The following is a 19,944-nucleotide window of genomic DNA, read 5'->3' as shown; positions in this document are numbered from 1 at the left end:
TTATATCACATGGATATATATCCATATGAAGTGATTTCTGGAAATTAAATAGGACAATTCCTTTTAGAGTGACATTTAGATATTTAATTCTCAAAAAGCTATGACTCTTACTCAGTTTGATCTCAAGAAAACTTGGTTTTAACAGTGAGGTGAATTTTCAAAGTGGATACATAGCAAGGGAAGGTATCATAAATCATTAACTGGTCAGCAGCCAGTAGCTAACTAGCCAGTATCTGAATATGTCTTGCCTACCAGGCACCAGACAGTCTTGGCACACTTTCTCACATTGCCCTTACTGGGGCTCAGTGGGATAGAAATGCCCTTGACTCTAGGTGAGGAAACCAAGGCATAGAGTGTACATGAGCTTGCCCCAGATGGCACAGCTGGAAAATGGTGGAACTTTCAACCACCAGCTAGCTTCAGATGTGCCCTGGCGTGACCACACCTACACAGTGCCTAGAGAACCAGTTGTCTAAGGAGGCCAGAGGCAGATGGGACATGGGATCAGCAGAAGGTGACACTGGGCTGGCTCCTCACTGCCTCTAGCTCCTTCTGGTCAAGGACAAGTCACTTCTCTAGACCTTGGGAGCTGTTGAATCTAGTGATCTCTTTTCTCTTTGTATCTTAAACCTTGAGTCCTTAACACATTTTTTTTTTAAATGAATCAATGAGGGGAGGTATATGTGTGTAGTCCCTTGTGATGAAAGAAGGAACTCTTCTGCAGAAAACTTTTGTTTTTTTGGTCAAGCTCAAAGGAAGCCTACATGGTGAACTGTCAAACACCCAGAAGGGTTGGGGAAAACTCACAAAAGCGAGTATAAAGTGAGAACCTTGCATGTGTTGATCATCTAGGAAACCGAAACCAAGCACAAAATAGAGGAAAGAAATACAGATTGAGGCCACTCAAACGTCAATCCTTACCTAAATTTCTTTCACTGCAGAATGAAGAAATACTTGAAAGTAACCTTGCTGGCGAGGACTCTGGGCAGGGACAGCTGAACAGTGGACAAGAACTTCCCCCCAGCAGGTAAGGCTCTAGAGCCAAGTGGGGGTGGTTAAGCTGAGGGCTGGATGGCCTGTTTTAAACCTCATCACTTGTGTTCCCCAGATTTTAAAAAAAATCACAGTATTTTTCTCTAAACTTCGTTGATATCCCTTAGAACACTCATGCATCTCACAAAGGCAGATATGTAGAACTATGAATGACAACTTATAAACAAGCCAAGTGCCTGATGTTTTAAAGACTGGATTGTCAACACATGTAAATCCATGTTGAGTATTACGTGGATTATTGACTGGAACACATCGAAAGGCTTTCTGTTTCCAAAAGACACAAGCTAGACAAACTTAATGCTGTTTGGCCAATTGGAAGGTGTTTGCATATGTGTGTTGTGCTATTCAGAAAATCAAGATTGATTGAGGAGGGAAAGCCCACAAAGGAGGAAGTTGCATTTGCAAACAAAAAAAGAAATCTTGATACTCTGAATCCTGTCACAACCGGTACTCTGGCCAGAGTCCCATTGTTTCCACTCACACCATTGGTCCTGAAGATTGCTTTTTAGCCTGAGGCCTTTTCACAGGCCTTCACAAGATAGTTGTGGAATGAATGAACAAAGATTTAAGAAATTGCCCTTGATTAAAGCCAATTATTGGCTTAGTCAGACTACAAAATATGCTTTTACTTAGTCTCTCACTGACTAAAATGTCTGAGTTACTGTAACTGACCCATTTAGTGTCTGTAAAGTGTATTTAGGGGAGTCGGCTCAGAAAAGCACCAATGGGCAATGCTGTGGTGTGTTTCTTCCTTAAGTGGTAGTTTTATCTTCTGAGACTCTTCTATGACTAAACCCATACCTTAAAAAGCCTAATGCTTTTTAATTTAAATGTATCCTTTAAATTCATTGACAATGGTTACAGTATTTAACTGGTGACACAAAATATCCACTACTGGGGGAGGAGAGGAGCACCTTTGGAAACAGGTGACATTTGCCAGTAAATGAATCCCAAGACAGGATGTGATGACTGTTTATTCCACCATCACCTTTGGATGGTCACCTGAAAATGACCAATCTTTGCGGCAAAAGCTTAATCCCTTGTGCTTTATTGACTTGTCATTTATAGAGCTGAGTTTCAGTCCTTAATTATTATAAATCAGGGCTACAGCCAATAGGTACAATATACTTGGCCATGTAGAAGCATTTAATGTTGAACAGATCCTAAACTTTGAAGCCATGGTAATATTGTACCAGGTAATGTCCTCTAATGGTTCTGAATCCTTTTATGTTTAGTTTGGATTTACAGAATAACATCATCCCATTCTATTTGGAAAACATATTTCCAATCTATTTGGAAAACATGTTTTTGAGCACTGTGTGATGATATGACTGTGCTGATTCCCCTCCCTTCAGAAGAGAACAGAAGGTTGTACAACATGCGATTAGGCATATAGCTGTGGGGAGGAGAGAAGGCGGGGTTGGCTTTCCAGGATTTCGTCAGATACAGGAGGAACCAGGTTCCTGGCTGGGGAAACCCACTTGAGCAAGATACACCCCTGGTAATGAGAGTAGTGACTGATAATAGTGGCAGAGGAGAAAAGCAGGTTACAGGGAAAGGAGGAGACAAGATTGCCTCGGGTCCTGAAATCCAGGTGGAAGAGCTGAGATCTGTAGGCAGAGGGAGCCTTTGAGGTCAGCAACAAAGGACTATTTTAATACAAGTAGTGACTCAGAATGCAGACATTACTGGAAGACCAGGGTTGGGAGACATTTAACATTCCTCACATCACTAAAATGAAATAAATAACTTTGCATATGAGTTTTCTGGTCTTACTCCCATGGTAGCCATAGTCACCAATGAACTTGGTCTTGATGCAGGTCAAGTTCATTCTTTCAGGTAATCATCGCTTAGTTCAAACACCTGAAATATTCTTTATGAGGAAAATGTTCTATGGCAACGAAATAATTTAGATACTTAACAAGTTAAAAAAAAGTATTCAAATTGAATCCTACTGCATGCTATGTCAAGAACTGAAGGCAGAATCAGGTGAAAAAAGAAAATGGATGAGAGCATTGTATGTGCAAATCTACTGAAATAGTACGTACTCTGGTGGAGGCATAAAATCATTCCTGGCTACACAAAACTCTATTTTCTGACAGTGAAAGCTCTGAAAAGGGAAACCGAGTGGTGTCTGGCTAGGGGTTCTTATTTCACCCTTGTTTTGTAGATGACCTGGGTTCTGAGAAACACATCCTCTACCTAGACATTCCAGCCTAAGGCATTTCCCCGGCAGGTAGCAGTACAACGCTGCAGGCATGCTAAACCAGGGCACAGAAGCAAGTGCAAAAGGCAACAGGACTAAGATGGTGGGGCACCCACATCTCTGAGGTTAAAGGCAACAAACTGATGATTGGAACACATGGTATTTACACACGCAGTTAAGTAGAAATCTGCAGCTGGTTTTTAAGTTGTTTATTGGAAATGATGTATATATTTTTAAAACCCACTAATTATTCTGCCATAAGAGCAAAATTCAAGTAATATAAATATTTAACATTTTTATACAAAATTAATAGTATGGAAAATACCAAGAGGTAAAAAGTTTAACAATAACACTGTGTTATAATAACATGTGACCTATCAGGCTGATAGTTCATTTCTTCCCTTTGTTGACATTAAAAAAAAAAAAACCCTGCACTGCAGCACCAAAAAGGTGTTTCCTTCCTTTTTAAAAGGTTGGACACCTTTTATTTACAAATACTCTTCTCAGTACCATTAGTGTCATGAAGGAATCATCTAGCAACTTCCTTCCTGAAAGGAAAAAAAAAGGAAGTGCCTTCATATTTCCTTCCAGTTTAGGAATGCTGTTTCAGCAAATAAATAACTATTTTGCACACACACAAAATATTGTTGTAAACAAGATCATTTCAACGGCAGGAGACACTGATGTTTCAGCCAGTGGCAGATTTAAACAGTTCTAAGTATAGACAGGTGTGATCTGTGTGACCCAAAGCACACGGCTATTAGAGAATCAATCAAGAACAATTCATTATAAAGCTGCTTTGTCAAAATGTGCTTTTGTTCTCTTAGGTTTTTTTTTTTTTAATTATTAGAAAATTTGAACTATTGACACAAGCCCCTAAATCTATTGTGTTAACTAAAACCTAGAATGTTTGAATCTAGAATTTTGACATTGGTTAAAAACACTGAGTTACCTAATCAATGTAAACAAGCCTCACACTTCAAAATAGAAAAGCAAATGAGCATCCACGTATTTGTAAACATTAAAAGCTGTGTGCTAAGAATGACCAACACCATCCATTTGTGTGCACTGAGAAACTTTTGTGGTTGTTTTGCAATGGTTTTGCCATTATGTCAGGAAGTGAGACCTCTCAGTTTTCTCTATCCAGTACCCATGCAGTCAAGGTTTTACAGACACTTGAGCACTTTATGCAGACACTACTTTTTTGGCTTTCATCAAATGTCCCTAACAATGGCCATCACATGATTCTTTGTGTGGTGAAGGGTGGCTGTGTGCATCTTGGCTGGGTTTTGATCCTGCTTGGTAAGATCAACATGAATCACTCCATCAGAGTTCAACTCCCTCTCTGGTGATGGAGGATGCACTCATTCAGGCAACCTCTTCATCGCTTTTCTGTTAGTTTGCTCATAAGTTCAAAGCATTTCAAAGCTCAAGAGCATCCCTGATGGTTATCTGAGAATGGCTGTTTGAGGTACTACGGCTTCAATTTGGTGTTTTGTCCTGTCAGTTGAAAACTATGAACCTGGAAATGAGTCTTGTGGTTCATGAGTCTTTGTTAAGGGAGGAGAGGGCTAATGTTAGTAATCAGCACAATGATTTACACACTTAAGATTTCAATATATCAATTATGAAGAAGGCTCTTACATTCTGTGGTTTCTTTGGAAGTTTCCCCCATCTGTGCAAATCACACTCAAGTAACTACCGTATAGACTTGGGCCAATTAATGGATGTTTAAACACTAGTCAAAAAAGTTCAATAAATTAAAGTCACCTTATTTCAATCAGCAATGATTTCTCTCTAGAGAACGGCCCTATCTATGTAGTTTTATGCAGTTTTCTAACATAACAACAAAAAGCCCCCTATATATAGTACCAGGGAGGGTTGAACCAATGCTGTTTCTCACATTTCACATTAAACTTTGAAAAGGAGGTATAAATGATTTGACTGCTTGTAATGAAATTATGTACATTTTCTTCCATTTTCTGTTAAGCATGAGACTTAAAAAAATAAAAATCCATACACTGTCCTATGCCCCTTTCTTTGTCCCCATCACCTCTGCCAAGTGCTCTTTAACAAAAAATAAACTTGTTTACCCGATCACACAAAACGTTCATTTCTTTGAAATGTCGTGCTACACATTCACCTGGTATTTTCTGAAAAGAGCTATTCAAGACTTCTTCAGCACATCTCTATTCCCCAGATACATTTGTGGCATGACTTGAACTTCCCTTTAGTTTTATTCCCATGAATAATACAAACCTATCTCTGCATATGAATTCCTTGAAATGAATTTAGGCAATGAAGTAGTTAAGTTTTTCCAAACAATTCTAGAAGCCAAGAAACATTCTGATAGGCTGGGCTATCAAAATATTTCTTTGTCTTTCATCTGCTTTGGAATAGAGAAACAAGGAAAGGTTTCCATCCAGTTTTGGCTCAGTGACAGTGAAAACATATGACATTCAAGCACCATCAGACAAATGCAGCCCTACAGGGATAAGTGTCCACATAGGTCAGTCTGCAGAGGAGAACTATCTTAATTAACCTGCAGTATAACTGACCCAGAAAACCTTTTGAGATGGATTTGACTTTTGGATCAGTGGCATCCTTCCAGAGGTCTTGTAGATCTTCCACATGTCCATGAGATGTTATCATTTTGTCGTAGATGCAGGGATGGTAAGGAGCCTTGCCTTCCCCAGAGAAAAACACATGGTACTGTGGTGTTATTCCCATCTTATTGGCGCAGAGGCCCATGAACACATCATCTATGTAAAGGCTGGAATTCAGCGTCTGGGATGCCTCGTAGACTTTGGCGGCCACATCTCCAGAGATAATGTATGCAGCTCCAGCAGTGTAGTCGGGGTACGCCGGCCACTGGTACATTTCGTAGGAGACATAGTACTTGCTGCTCCTGTCTCTGACAGGAGGGGCACCCCAGTGAACACGACCCACCCAGAAATCTTGTACACCCATTTGTTCTAAGCTCCGCAGGTATTCAATAAGATTCGGCATGTGAATAAATATGTCATCATCAGCAGTCATCAGGAACCTGGCGTGTGGACAAAAGTCATTTGCCCAACTGAACTGCATGAGTAATTTAAGAGTCAGGTTGTAAAAAGAGTCCACAAAGTCTTGCTGAATTATGTCCCTGTACATCTCATCTTCCCAAACCAGTTTTCTCTGCAGTTCTTCTCCTTTCAGGGGGTTGGGGACTCCTAACACAAACAGGGTTTTGATGTTGGCACGCAGCTGAGACTGGACATATCTCTCATTGCCCCACGTCCGCCTAATGGCGGAGCGCCGATCATAGTTTTCGGGGGCTGTCTTTACGAACAGGAGGAGTAGGACATCTTGGGCTTGACACTTCTCCTCGTGGTTAATCAAGTAGGGGTACCGGGGCCCCTCAGAGCTGTGCTTGAGAGATAGGCTATCATTCACGAAGTCATAGCTGTTGATGAGGTATCTATAGGAGTAGGACTTCATGTGGCTCACAATGTGGTTATCGATTGGTTCCCAAAAAAACACGAGGCTCAGTAAGAAACAAGAGGCAAATAAGTGAACCAACTGCCATTTTTTGACTCTTCTGCCACTAACAAACATTCTCATGTCCATTCAGGTCTGTTTTTTTGTTAACTTTTTAATTTTATTTAGGATCAGTTTTAAATGGGCACCTGCTTCTTTGAGACCAAAGAAATTTGTCTTCCATACAAGAAATGTCCATCTTAATAACTGTTGGTGGTTAAAATGGACTGAGATGTTCTTGTTTCACAGAGTATTTGCTGCTAACACCACTCTCCCAGAGCTTGCAAAAGAATGGAGCTTGCTTTGAAAGAGGACATTAGCACATCAACATGGTCCCGCTTCAGCATCCTTCATTGAATGTGGCGTGTGGCCTCTCTGTAGCTGCTCCGCACACAGCTCTTCGGGAACATTAAAGGTGACCTGTTGGAGTCAAGTAGAAAAAAAGGATTAGGAGTGAAAGGATTATTGAGTTACCAAAAAGAAAATCTACAACCTGATAGGAACAGACAAGAGACCCGATATTTGGTCATGACCTATAGCCTATAGCTGTATGATTTTTGGAGGAGTACAGAAGTGGAAAAACTGTATTATCTTCCCATTCTGATGACAGAGACCCTATTCTCCTCATAAAAAGCCTCAAAAATGGCTGCCAAATTGTAAACTTGAGGTTCAAATTTTGCCAAAGAGCGTATTTATGCTAGATTAACCTGAATATAGTCATGATGAAAGGCACTAGAAACAAAATATCAAATATAAGTTAAACTCATAGCAGAAAAAATATAAAGCTTGTTCCAGATAAGACAGCAATAAAATAAAAAGGTAAAGGCTGGGCATGATATCATAGCAGCTAAATGCCTTGCCTTGCATGCTCCAGGATCCCATCTGGGCTGTTTCATGTCCTGGCTGCTCCACTTCCCATTCAGCTCCCTGCTTGTGTCCTGGGAAAGTAGTCGAGGACGGCCCAAAGCCTTGGGACCCTGCATCCGTGCATGAGACCTGCAAGAGGCTCCTGGCTCTAGGTAGGTTCAGCTCTGGGTCGGTTTTAGCTGTTGCAGCTACTTCGGGAGTGAACTAATGGACAAATTCTCTCCGTCTTCCCTTCTCTTTGTAAAGCTGCCTTCCCACTTTAAAAAAATAAATAAATAAATCCTAAAACCAAACCAAAACAAAACCCAAAAAATCCAAAAACAGTTGGGATGTGATCTGGGGACCATTATGGGATGCCATTGTTCCAGCAACAACTTAACTTGCTACACCACGGCACTGGCCCTTCAAATGTCATTTTTTTTTTCAAAATAAAGATTACTTTTTCTTTCTTTGAAATGAAAAATGACAGGGAGGAGCAGAAAACACATAGAGAGATCTTCCATCCAATTTTTTACTCCCCAAATGTCCCCCCCCCAAAAGCCAGGTATGGCCAGGCTAGAACTAGGAGTCTGAACTCTATGCTGGTCTCCCATGTGCGTGGCAGGAACTGAGTCCAAGTACTTGGGCCATCTCAGTGGCTTTCTGAGGTGCATTAGCAGGGAAGTGGATCAAAAGTAGAGCACCCAGGACTTGAACCAGCTCTCCCAAATGGAGGTGGTGACCGACACAAGTGACTTAACCTGTTATGCCAAACTACTAGTTCCCACAAAACCTCTAATTTCCACTTTCTCTTTATTTGTGCAGACTGCACTTCATTAATCTGTGTCAGAGATCTGAAAGTTCTCTTTAGTTCCACATCCAATTGTCCAATCCTGTGAATCACTTATTTTTATCTCTCTTCACCACTTTGTGTCATTATGATTTCTCTCCCAAATTCAATGATCCCTTGCCCTATCCATCTTCCACTTTATAGTCAGAGTAACCTTTCTTTTTTCTTTTTAATATTTGTTTATTTGAAAGTCAGAATTATAGAGGCAGATATTGTCCATCCACTGAATCACTCCACAGAAGGTCATAGCAGCCAGGGCTGTGCCAGGCTGAAGCCAAAGCCAGGAGCTTCGGCTGGGTCTCCCGCCTGAGTGGGGAGGGGACCAAGGACACAGGCATTTTCTGCTGCTGCTTTCCAAAGTACATCAGCAGCAAACTGGACTGCAAGTAAAATAGCTGCAACTTCAACTGGTGCTTCAACTGGATGCCAGTCACAGGCAATGGCTTAACTCACTGCGGTACAATGATAGCTCAGGCAGTCAGGCAGCTACATGACTAGGCATCTATTTTGCCACATCATTTTTGAATGAAACATCTGGTTATTTGAAAGGCAGAGAGACAGAGGGAGATCTTTCATCCACTGTTTCATGCCCCAAATACCCACAACAATCACAGCTAGGCCAGGTCGAAGCCACAGCAGCCAGGCATTTCATCTAGGTGTGCCAGAAACCTTAGCATCCTTTATCTGCTGCCTCCCAGACATATTAACAGCAAGCTGGGTCAAAATCAGAGTGAGGACTCAATTCTAGGCACTCTGATATGGACTGAGAGCATCCCTAAGAGACAGCTTAATCCACTATGCCACATCACCTGCTTGTAACACATCATTCCACATGACCCAGTCACTGCTGGGAGAGCAGCCACACCTGCCAAGTCAGATGATCTGTCCTCTGCACAAGTGCTATGACCTGGCATGCTCTATCTCCTTTATCAGTAGGTCATGCCCTGAACCTGAAGGATGGATATTCTGTCACCACAGCTGCTTCTTATTGTGTCACCACAACACCTTCCTACAACCTGCGTTGAAGCTTTTTCAGGCATGATGTTTTAGACACTGACCTCTGTTGCTAGATCAGCATCTGAAAACTCATAGGCATTCACTAACATTGACGCAAAGAAACATGCTGGGCAGGGTAGGTGGGTGGGTAAAGTGCTTTTCACTCAATGGTGGTTACTTAGGAAGAACCGAGGGTCAGGACCAGCCTATGGAGGTCCATGCCACAGGTGCTGTCCCACATCTTCCCTTCTCTTTAAGCACTAAGAGATAGCACCTCCCTGCAAGGATTTTGTCCCAGTGCTTACCATGAGCAAAACACTTCCTTGCCTCAGGGGTGCCACATGGCAAGGAGAGGGTAAAGCAGGTTACACCTAATGCAGAGTCCTGGCCAGTCCCACATCACAAGCCTCTGGGCAGATGCCCTGCTTCATGCCCAGAGCCTGTCTCTAATGCCCCCAACCCTTGGTCCCTGGCATAAAAACTGACTGAGTGCCGTGAAGAATGGGTCTGGCTCAGAATAGACACCTGTTTCCTAACTACAGGGTTTTCAGGCCCAAGTTCCTTCACTCTGGCTTCATAACAGGGCAACAGACAACTACAAGGGCCAGGCATGCCAATCTCCAGGGGGAGGGAGATGGAGAGTAGAGCAAAGCCCCAGTGAAACATGCCCTGAGGTAACAGATAGCACTTTATACACTTAAAATGCTACTTAGGAAGGCGCAAACAATATTTAAATTAAAATGGCAGAATGTACCAAAAGTAGTTGAACGCAGTGGTCATTTTGTACAACACTGAGTTTTATGCATGTGTGTGTTCAGCATTGACATGCAAAATGCTTGATTGTGCTTCCCTGTAAGCAAGACAGCAGCACCCACCCTTAGATCCCTTAAGTCACAGACCACAGTGAGCCATTTCCTCTTAGACAAAGGCTGAGTGGAGGATGGGGAAGGCGGCAGGAAGCTTCTGTTTCTTGGTGGTAGCATTTGCCCAGATTTTTCGAAATGGCATTCATTTGTGGGGTCTTGTCCACTTAGTCTGTCCACAGTGCTGTTGCAGAGGAGAACAGTAAAAGCAAGGGCTCCTGTCCCTCCACCACATCTCTGCAGGGAGGTGGCTGGATAGCTGACAGAGTAAGCATTTGAGAAGTGCAGGCAGACACATTCTCAATGGAAACAAACGTGCAATTTCTATTCCTATTGACTGGCAAAAGAGGAATAGAGTAAAGTAAACCTTTGGAATCCAAGAGACCCCAAACAAAGCCAGCTTCCCTTTTCTGCTATGCTCGTGTGCAGGCTTGTTCTGCACCTACTCACCCATGCACAAGCCTGTGCTGCTGGCTAGACCATCATCGGGCCCTCAGAGCCCAACTCCCTGGCACCAGATGTGCACCTGGCTCAGTAGCATCTCTAGCATCTCTGCTGCAAACATAGCTCCTGCGAGCAAACAATGGCTCGTAGCATTCCGTTCATCTCCCACCACTGATGCTCCCAGGATTTTAATAACTAATCCAGATGGACCTCTACAAAACAACATATTTTCTGAAAAACGAATGTGAACCTGTCAAAACAGCCAACCACTCACGTAGCTTACTTGGTTCAGTATAGCATGTGAGGTTCTAAAATGAAACACTTTTGACAGTTTGGATTGTTTTAGCCTAATCTCACCACCCCACCCCCAGCACCACCAGGAAAAGTTAGGAAATAAAATACCCATTTGTAACACCCAGCTCTTCTTCTACAACAGAAGATCACCTGGATTCCGCCACATGCAGCAGTCATTAGGAACTTTGCCCACCCAAACCCAAAGCTCTGCCCCTCTCACAGCCACATACACGAACTGCCCGTGAACAGCACTGCCCAGCCCAGGTTTGGTTTGCCGAGACCTCACACACATCACTGACGCTCACTCTTCTGGTTTCCTACAGCATCTCAAGGCTTCTTTAAAGCTCATCTTCCAATATCCTGTATTCAGAGTGCAGGAGAAGGTACTGGGGAGAGCCTGCATACAGAGGCCAGCTGCTGATCTGGTGGGAGAACAGGCAGGGCCTTATTGGAAACAAAGCGATCACAATAACGAATGCAAAGCTCAGCAATAGTCCTAACACTGCTGTGGGTGCAGCTCCCTTTGTGTGTCTGCAGTATGGGTCAGTGGTCAATCAATAGCCTGGAAATGCCAGGCTGGCCCCTGCAGGGAGGAGCAGCGGGGGGGGGGGGGGAGAAGGGCAGATTTATACTGCAACCATGGGCAACCTTTACCCCACTATGATTTGGTGATTTAATTTGCAAATCAAGGACAGAACTCAATGTAGTGTAACCACCTGTTGAAAATATGAACCAGAATCATAGGTGAGTGCAGGATAAAGACTGCTTAAAGGGAACTATGCAAATATTTGGAATACAACAGAGTTGCTTCTATTGGAACGAGAAGAAAGAAACAGCTGTTCTTAAGTCTTTTTTTAACTGGAGTAGTCAGAGAGGGAAAGAAAGAGTAACATAAAGGAAGGAGCCCAACCTACTCCTACACCAGACACTGTCTGGGAGTTGTGCTAGGTACTCAAAAACACCTGTCTTCCTAAGAACGCTTTCCTAGAAAAAAACAAAGTTGGTATGTCTAGCTGCTATGAGACTCCCAGTCCTCAGCGCTGATGTTTTTCCTCCCCAACTCCTGCTCACTGGTTTGTTAAGTCTACTTTGGGCGAATCCCAAAATATTATGCAAAACCTGCCATCAATGGGAAGATTTTCTTCAAGATCATGTGGTTTAGACTTTGGCCAAGTTATGCCACCTCAATCTCCCACGTCTCGATGAATCCTACAAATATCTGAGTATTGACAGCGTGAGTGGTTCCAACAGCTGTGGCAAGGAGATCCTCAAAGCAGGAGTTTGTAGTTTCCAGTCTCAAAGCATTTACAATAACTTGAGATAAGATCATAGTTCCCATATAAAAACAGAGTTTCCCCAAACAGGAATGGATCCAACCTGGCCAGTTCCGCAGATCACCAATGTCAAATCTGTGTGATGCCGACTCTAGGCCCGACAGATGGGGCCCAGGAGCAGGCAGGTCAGCAGTGTTTAGATCAGTCAAAGTTCCAGGAGGGACCCGAACATGATCAGGACATAGGGAGCTGCAGGAAGAGGAGCAGTTTTTGTTGAAGGAGAGAAATGAAAGAGCTGCATGATGTGAAAACAGAGAAACTGGGGCTGGCTTAAGGAGAACTTTCAAAAATCAGGCAGAAATAAACAAATCTTCCAAAAGAAATCAGGCAGAGGGATCTTAGTGCACACAGAGGTTTCTGTTTTGGTAATGGTAACTATTAAATGGTGACTAAGTAAAAAGAGATGCAAGTGGCAGTGTGTTACAGGGGATGCAGAAGGCCGGAAAGCAGGGCCCTGGATGGGTTCTATCTGCAAGGTTCTTTCCCTACATTCCCACAGTAGCGGGTTTGGGCTGAAATGAGATGCTGCCATTGTAAGCAGCAGCTTAACTGGCTGCACCACAATGCTGGCCCCCTATTGGCATTTCTTTCCTGTCATACTGAGGACCAATTCTCAGCAGCCAAGCTACTGAAACAAATCAGGACTCCAAAGCCTCAAATTTACTGGAAAGGCTATTAATTTGATCCTTGGTTGTTGGTGCTGAGAAACAGCTGGTATTTTTTTTTTTTTACCCATTAGTCGAAGGAGGAATAAAGGAACCTGAAACCTACATTTACAGCTCACACTTTAAGGTGTGAAGAATTAAGCACCTTTGCATTGTTGCATTACTCTTTAATTTGAACATGAGTGTTTCCTACACAAGGCTCATATCAAAAGGCATATATCTACCCAACAGCTACTGGCAGGTGTTTATGTAATAGTGACTTCAGCTGTGAAGCTTTAGCTGAAGCCACAGGGAAGTATTACGAGCTATGTGGAGTGACTGTCCTTCCATGAAGGATTTACACAGCAAGTTCTTGATTCAATGTTAGTTGAGAAAGTTGGATTTAAAAAAAAAACATGCCCTCTGGATCCAGGTACAAGATCCCCATGTACACAAACCATGCTATTTGTTTCTCTGCAAGTTAAGCATGGGTATACATTTCTGTTTGCTGGTTATGGGAAGTACCAGATGAAGAAAAATAGGTTTGGGCAGGCCGTAAGCTCTTACTAAGGAAACTGGTGGCATGGGACTGGGGAGTGTTGTTATAATGTAGAGGGGTTATTTTAAGTCACTAGAATTTCCTAGTAACCAGTTTGATTACACATAGTTTGAAATAATAACAAAAAGTGAAACAGGAGAGGCCAAACATTAGCTTTTCTACTCTAAGCTTGCCTTTTGTAGTCCTGTTTGTGATACAGTTGTCTGTGTTGGCAGACACCTGCTTAACTAAGAAACAAACTTCTTGATCATTCCAGCAACAGTTACTACAGTGTTACCTGCACCACCAGCCAGGCTTTGTTCTGGATGCTTTACATACAGTAACTCCTCCACCCTCACCACCGCCTATCAGAGAGATCATCTCCCCCTCTTGAAACACTGAGATCCTGGGTCCACCACGAAATCTTTATCAGTTCTGGACCTTGTGGTAGCTCATGCCTTCTTGGGCCCCTTCCTTCCTCCCATACCCTTCCCCTGTGGAACAGCTCCTTTTGAAAGCCTGTTCTCTGAGTGTTCTGTGGTTTTTTTTCTCTCCTCTCCTCCCACCACCATTCTGCCATTTGGGATTCCCTCTAGCCGTCAGCCAATGCTTCAGTCCTCTTTGTGGGGAAGAGATTGTCCTGTCCACCCAAAGGATACAGCCTGGTGAAGTCACCTTTGCCCAAAATCTATTGCTCCTGGGACCAAGCAGAATTTAAGAGGGAATGTTGAGATCAGGGGATAGCAAAAAGGGTATGGTGCCAAGGAAATGAGAGTAAAGGCTAACAAAATGCAGATGGAAGCAAGACACAAACGACCCTAAACCTGACAGGGAAATACATGCTTTGCCTATGTGAATGGCTGCTCTAACCATTATTAGATGAGCAGGTACAGGATGAAATGAAAGCTGAGGGGTTGTACATGCACACCCTGGACTCCCTAACAACTAATTTTCTAATGCAATGCTGTATCAGCACTTTTTTCATGTGTAAAAGCAGGAAAAAGCTTGAAGATATGTTCAAAGCTGGCTCATAAAATCACAAGGCATGACTGATAGATATACAGAAATCATCCAGTGTAAGGTTTATAGCCAGTAAATAAGTGGGAACTACAAGCACAAGGGCGGGCATTTGGCTTGCAGCTAAGATATCAATTAGGACACCTATGTCCCATAGTGTCTGCATCTGACTCCCAGTTCCAGCTCCTGACATGAGCTTCCTATGTTTGCAGATCCCAGGAGATGGTGGCGGTGACTTAAGATGTTGGGTTTCTGCCACCCATGTGGGAGACCTGGATTCAGTTTTTGGCTCCTGGCTGGGTGCCCCTTGTATTTGAAAATTATTTGGGGAATGAATGAGCAAATGAGTGTTCTCTCTCCTTCTTTCCCTCTCACCCCCAAAATATACTTCAAAAAATTTTTTAGAAAAGTTATATATTCACTTACCAATAAGTTATTGTCAAGAATACTTACTTACCCCTTACTGTGATCTAAAAATACTGAAGGTTGCCATCACTCCCAACCCTGTCCCTGCCACCCAGTTAGGACACAGTGACTTCAGACATCATGACTGCTATATCTGGAGTCATGAGAAGAGCAGTATGCACTCAAGAATGTTGGAGAATCCATTGCCCTGGAAAAACCAGTCAAGGAACATGGACATATATTGTATTCAGTTAGGGTAGGGCAGGTAAAATGTCATCCATCTCGCTGATGCTAGAGACCCATGTACCAATCATGTGTTCTGTGAGGGAAGAACTTTGCTCCAAGATCAATAAAAGGAAAGAAGATAGGAACTGGGAAGCAGGTGGTAAATGAGTTGGGTCTAGAATAATGGACAAAATTCAAAGATAGCATGGAGAGAAGGAAGAAGACAGCTCTGGAAGAGGGTGTGTATGGGGTACAAGAATAGGAGCATTCAAGCAGATCACAAAGCAAGGGGTGGAGAAAGCAGGGAGGATGCCATTCCAAGATGAACTACAACAGGAAGTTTTGATAGTACACAAGAGAAAAAAACTGTGGCTTAGAATATAAAATCATCTTGTTTGACTAGAAGGCAGAGGTTGGGGAAAAAAGGAGATTAGAAAGATGTGCCCAGTCCAATCATTGTAGTAAAAGCTGGTTCAGTATCTGAGTTACAATATAACCTAATTTATGTCTGTTGTCTAATTGGTTCATAGGTCCCACGAGGGACATTATGTTTAGAAACAACATTTAATTGAGAGTTTACAAGGCAAGAGTACAAACAGCAGAACAAGATGCGAAATGTAAATGATACAGAGAACACAGTTCTTAGTGAAGCAACACATTTATTACACACTAAGTAAAACGCCATTTATTAAGCTCCTGCTCCGTTTCAGGCATTCTACTGGACAGCTGCGAGAGCAGGGAATGTTTACCTCTAATGAATTCAACAAACATGAACTCATCACCTACTGCGTGGTAGCTGAGGGCAGGATGATTGCTGGCTGACTTTGGAGATGTTTCCAGTGTAGCATGCCTACCACCCAGTCTGTAAATGGTCCCTCACATCTGATGGAGGTAGGAGAGAACAGAAAAACAGAGCTTTAGAGATTTGAACAGAAGCAGATTTTAGACCACTTCTTCCATTGACTGGCTATACATGCCAGTGTTTCCTGAGGATCACTTAGGATAGCTTATCAACAAGTGTTGTTTCAGATCGGATCTCTAGAAATGATCTTTCCCATGTTGGGTCAGTTAGTAAACAGTTGTTCTTTTGGTGGGCTTACTTCCTTTTTAGAATGCTATGCTAAGAGTGGGAAATTTCCTAACTGTTAAAGACCAGGACACCTGCAGCCCATATAGGGGTACATGGATTTGAGTTCCAGTTCTTCATTCTGCCTCTAGCTGCCTGCCTCTGAAGTCCCTGGGAGGCAGCAGTGATGGCTCACCAGCAACCGGGCTCCTGGCAACTATGCAGGAGGACCCGGACTGAGTTACCGGCTCTCTTGTGTCCTGACATGAACCAGAAGATGAAAGCCAGCTCTTTTCAGCTGTCACTGCTTTTACCTTTTTTTTTTTTTTTTTTAAGGGGTTGGGGGAGGCAGGAGTTGGTGCAGCAGTTCAGATGCCATTTGGTATTTGGTCAACCTGCATCGCATTATGGGAGTGCCTAGCTTGAAGTCCTAACTGTTCCTGATGCCTGTGCACACACTCCGGGAGGCAGCAGGTGACGGCTCAAGTACTTGGGTCGCTGCCACCCATGTGGAGACCTGGACTGAATTCTGGGTATCTAGCTTCAGCCAGGCTCAGAATTTTAAGGCATTTTGGGGAGTGAACCAGCCAACAGAAGATCCCTCCCTCTGTCTCTACCTGTCTGGTGAATAAAATATTTTTAAAAATATATCACTTACATTTAACTCTCATTCATACCTCACTTGATTCCATTTCTTTACATAGAAAGATTCTTACACTAGGGCATTTCAGTAGTTTCATGGAAAAAAATCCACTTTTTTATATTACATTTCCCAGGAGTTTTTTTGAAGCCTGTAAAGTAATAGATAGTGACTACCACAAAGAAAGCATCGATTCTAGATTTACACAGTTCTGGCTGTCTCTCTGCTGGAAAAGATTTGATGTCAAGTGGCAGAGCTCTCTTTTCATAATTTGCTTTGCCTCTATTTCTGAAACACAGATGCAATTAATTCCTGTCTCAAGATCATTCTAACACTGGCATAAAGCAATCACTATGGAAGTATTCCCCCCAAAAGATACAATGCAGCTTAAAATGCAAAGTCTCTGTCTCTTCAGTCAGGCAGGCATCAAATGGCCCCCTCACAGGGTTCATGTTGTTACTTTGAGACTATCTCCTTCCTTTCAGTGTGCTGAAAGATACAACTGGGCCTCACACAGAACTCAGCCTCTTAAAGATTTCAAAGTCCCCAAGTGCAATCATTCTAGCCAAAGTAACCCATTTAAAAAAAGATGACCCACTTCTAACCCCACGGGTTATTATTCAAGCCTTGGATTCTACATTTGAGAGTTAGAAAGCTATTTCCCTTTTCCACACCCTCAACTATTTACATGTCTTTTATGAATGGGGAAATGTGATCCTCCATGTAAATGAAATATAACATTATGTTTTTTACTTGTTAGGCCCTGCTCTTTCTTTGGCAAATTATTTTCCCCCTCATGAATTTTCTTTGTTGGCAAAGCCAGCCTACAATATACTCAGGCGCACTTCTGGAATCCACTGGAACTCTCAGGGAGGACGCATGGGAGGTGGGAGTAGAGAGAGAAAAGGACCTGGTGATGGAGTCATACAATTGAAGTGTGAGTATATAATAGAAATCTTTCAGGTGCAGACTCAGATTCAGGCAGAGCTGGCCAATAAAAAGTGAGGAGGGAGAAGGCCAAGGATTCCTCCTCCCCCTGGTGACAAGATAAAAAGGTACCCCCTGTAAGAAAGTTAAGATTAAGGCTTCTCATTACGCATCACTCTTTAAGAAAGTTAAGCGTGGGATCACTTCCACACCGCTGCTAACCTTCAAGTAGCCTCTTCCGGCATCCTTTTCTGGGTCAATTTCAGTTTCTTACATTCCACTCTCCCTTCCCTCAGAGGAATCAGACAAGGTTTCCCAAAATAAAGGCACGGAGGAACAAATCCAATTCTAGTATATGTATTTTCATTAGAGAATTAGCCTAAATACGGGCCACCGGCCCACTGCCGAAACAACAGTGTCCTTTAAAATGACCCGTGCCCTACAAAAACCCTCATGGGAAAAGAAAGAAAAGTGTGTTTAGATTAAAACTAAACTCGTAGGGTACCAGAGCAAGCCATCGATTAGGGTGGAAAAGCAAATTCAGCAGCGTTGCAAGCTAAGAGCAGCCATGTGCTCCCCATTAGAGAAAGCCCAGCTAAAGTTTGTGCGATCTCCCTCCTCCCGGCCACTTTTCCTGCTTGCATTTCCCCGGCAGTAACTAGCCAAGAGCGTTCCAGCCAGGCGGGGGAGCGAGGCTGCAATCAGCAGCCGGATCCCGAAGCGGTGGAGCCGCGTCCACGTCGCTATTCCCGCGCTCGGGCCTGCCCCAAGACTTCCCAAGGAAGGAAGAGGCCTCCGGTCTCCAAGAAACTGCCCCTACCCCGTGCGCCCACATTAAGCACCTGGGAGGCGGCTCCGTCCGGGGTTACGACCCCCGCCACCCTCGCCGGCTGGCTTGGGCGAACAAAGGCGCTCCGGGAAGGGACCGCGGCTCCCTCTTCGCACGACGAGCAGCCCCTAGTCCCGCGGCGAGAAGGGCCTCCCCAGCTGCCAGACGCAGGAGCGCCCCGGGGCCGGGAGTCTTTCTCCGGCAGCGAGTCCCCGGCCCAGCGCACATTCCAACCTGACGTCCAGAAGCCGGCCACGTGAACGAGCGCGCCTTCGCGTCCTGGCTAACCCGGCCAAGTCCTAGGTCCCGGGCAAGCTCCAGGGACTGAGGGGCGAGAGTGGTCCGGGAGAGGAGGCGCGGCTCGGTGCTCAGGCCGGCCGATCGGCCGGCAGGCTGGCAGACAGGGGCGGGGCGCAGGCAGGGCGGCCACGGCCCGCAGCCGGGAGGGACACCCACGGGGCTGGCTCCGGTCAGTAGCACAAAGAGTCCACCACGCCAGGGGCTCGACACGGCTCCCGCCGAGCGTGTTAACGTGGAAGGGAAAAGAGGATGCCTTTCTACCCCTCCTCACTCCCCAATCGGGGGTACGCCGGCCAGGATGCGAGCGGCTGCACAGCCGGGACCCCTAGACAAGGGGAGACACTGGCGGGAGAGCGAGTGAGGGCTTTCGCTGCCAAGAGCGGCGCCTGAGCGCCTGGATCCCTCTTGCCCTGAGCGAATAGCGCGTTATTTTGTGATCCAAGCCAAGAGTTCTCAGGGCAAGGTGAGTCCTTCCCAAAGGTTTCTGGTCACGCTCCAGAATCCCCGCGCTTCCGGTAAGTAACAAAGGGAGGAAAACGAATTCACCGCAAACGAGGGCTGGCGTGGCAGCGACCCCTTTTTTCAAAAAATCGGCCCCTCCCCCGTCGCGGGCCGGCTCTCCCTCCATGGCCAGCGTCCTTCCCAGAGACGAGCAGACCGCGAAACTCACCGCGTCCGAGTCCCCACCGCTGCCACCGAGCGACGACAAGTCACACTGAGCTCCAGCACACAACTTGGTGTGCGGGCTTTAAACCCTGGGCGAGGGCCGGGCCGCCGCCGCCGGGCTCGGCGCGCGTCCCTGATGGGGAGGGGGCCGGAGCGGGGCGGGCCCAGTCGGGGGCTCCGGGCGCGGACGTGGGCGCGGCGGCCGCGAGCCTAGGCGCAGCCCTGGGCGTCCGGGGCCGAGCGCAGCCGCGAGTGCGCTGGCCGCGGTAGTCAAGGCGCCCG

At 44.8% G+C, this 19,944-nt stretch overlaps 2 protein-coding genes across 3 annotated transcripts in view; one reads left to right on the top strand and one right to left on the bottom strand.

The window, feature by feature from the left end:
• The window catches only part of MCF2L2 (MCF.2 cell line derived transforming sequence-like 2), a 232,463-nt gene that overhangs the window by 156,491 nt on the left and 56,028 nt on the right, over positions 1-19,944 (top strand). Inside the window, exons 15-16 of the mRNA XM_041002575.1 lie at positions 942-1,027; positions 19,761-19,914. Of these exons, the coding sequence (XP_040858509.1) occupies positions 942-1,027; positions 19,761-19,914 (240 nt within the window). The remainder of the gene's footprint in view (positions 1-941; positions 1,028-19,760; positions 19,915-19,944) is intronic.
• B3GNT5 (UDP-GlcNAc:betaGal beta-1,3-N-acetylglucosaminyltransferase 5) lies at positions 3,854-19,785 on the bottom strand. Of its 2 annotated transcripts, none has more exons than XM_041002774.1 (2): positions 19,667-19,785; positions 3,854-7,198 (listed from the first exon to the last, which is right to left on the bottom strand). In XM_041002774.1, the coding sequence occupies exon 2, from the start codon at positions 6,866-6,868 to the stop codon at positions 5,729-5,731; it is 1,140 nt and encodes a 379-aa protein (XP_040858708.1). In that variant the 5' UTR covers positions 6,869-7,198; positions 19,667-19,785; the 3' UTR covers positions 3,854-5,728. The 2 variants fall into 2 exon arrangements, with proteins under 2 accessions (XP_040858708.1, XP_040858709.1); XM_041002775.1 differs by lacking the exon at positions 19,667-19,785 and adding an exon at positions 18,710-19,040.

Source organism: Ochotona curzoniae, unplaced genomic scaffold (assembly GCF_017591425.1).
Source record: "Ochotona curzoniae isolate NIBS_2020 unplaced genomic scaffold, NIBS_Ocur_1.0 scaffold_2587, whole genome shotgun sequence".
NCBI classification, from domain to species: domain Eukaryota; kingdom Metazoa; phylum Chordata; class Mammalia; order Lagomorpha; family Ochotonidae; genus Ochotona; species Ochotona curzoniae.
This window is presented reverse-complemented; position numbering and strand designations above follow the sequence as displayed.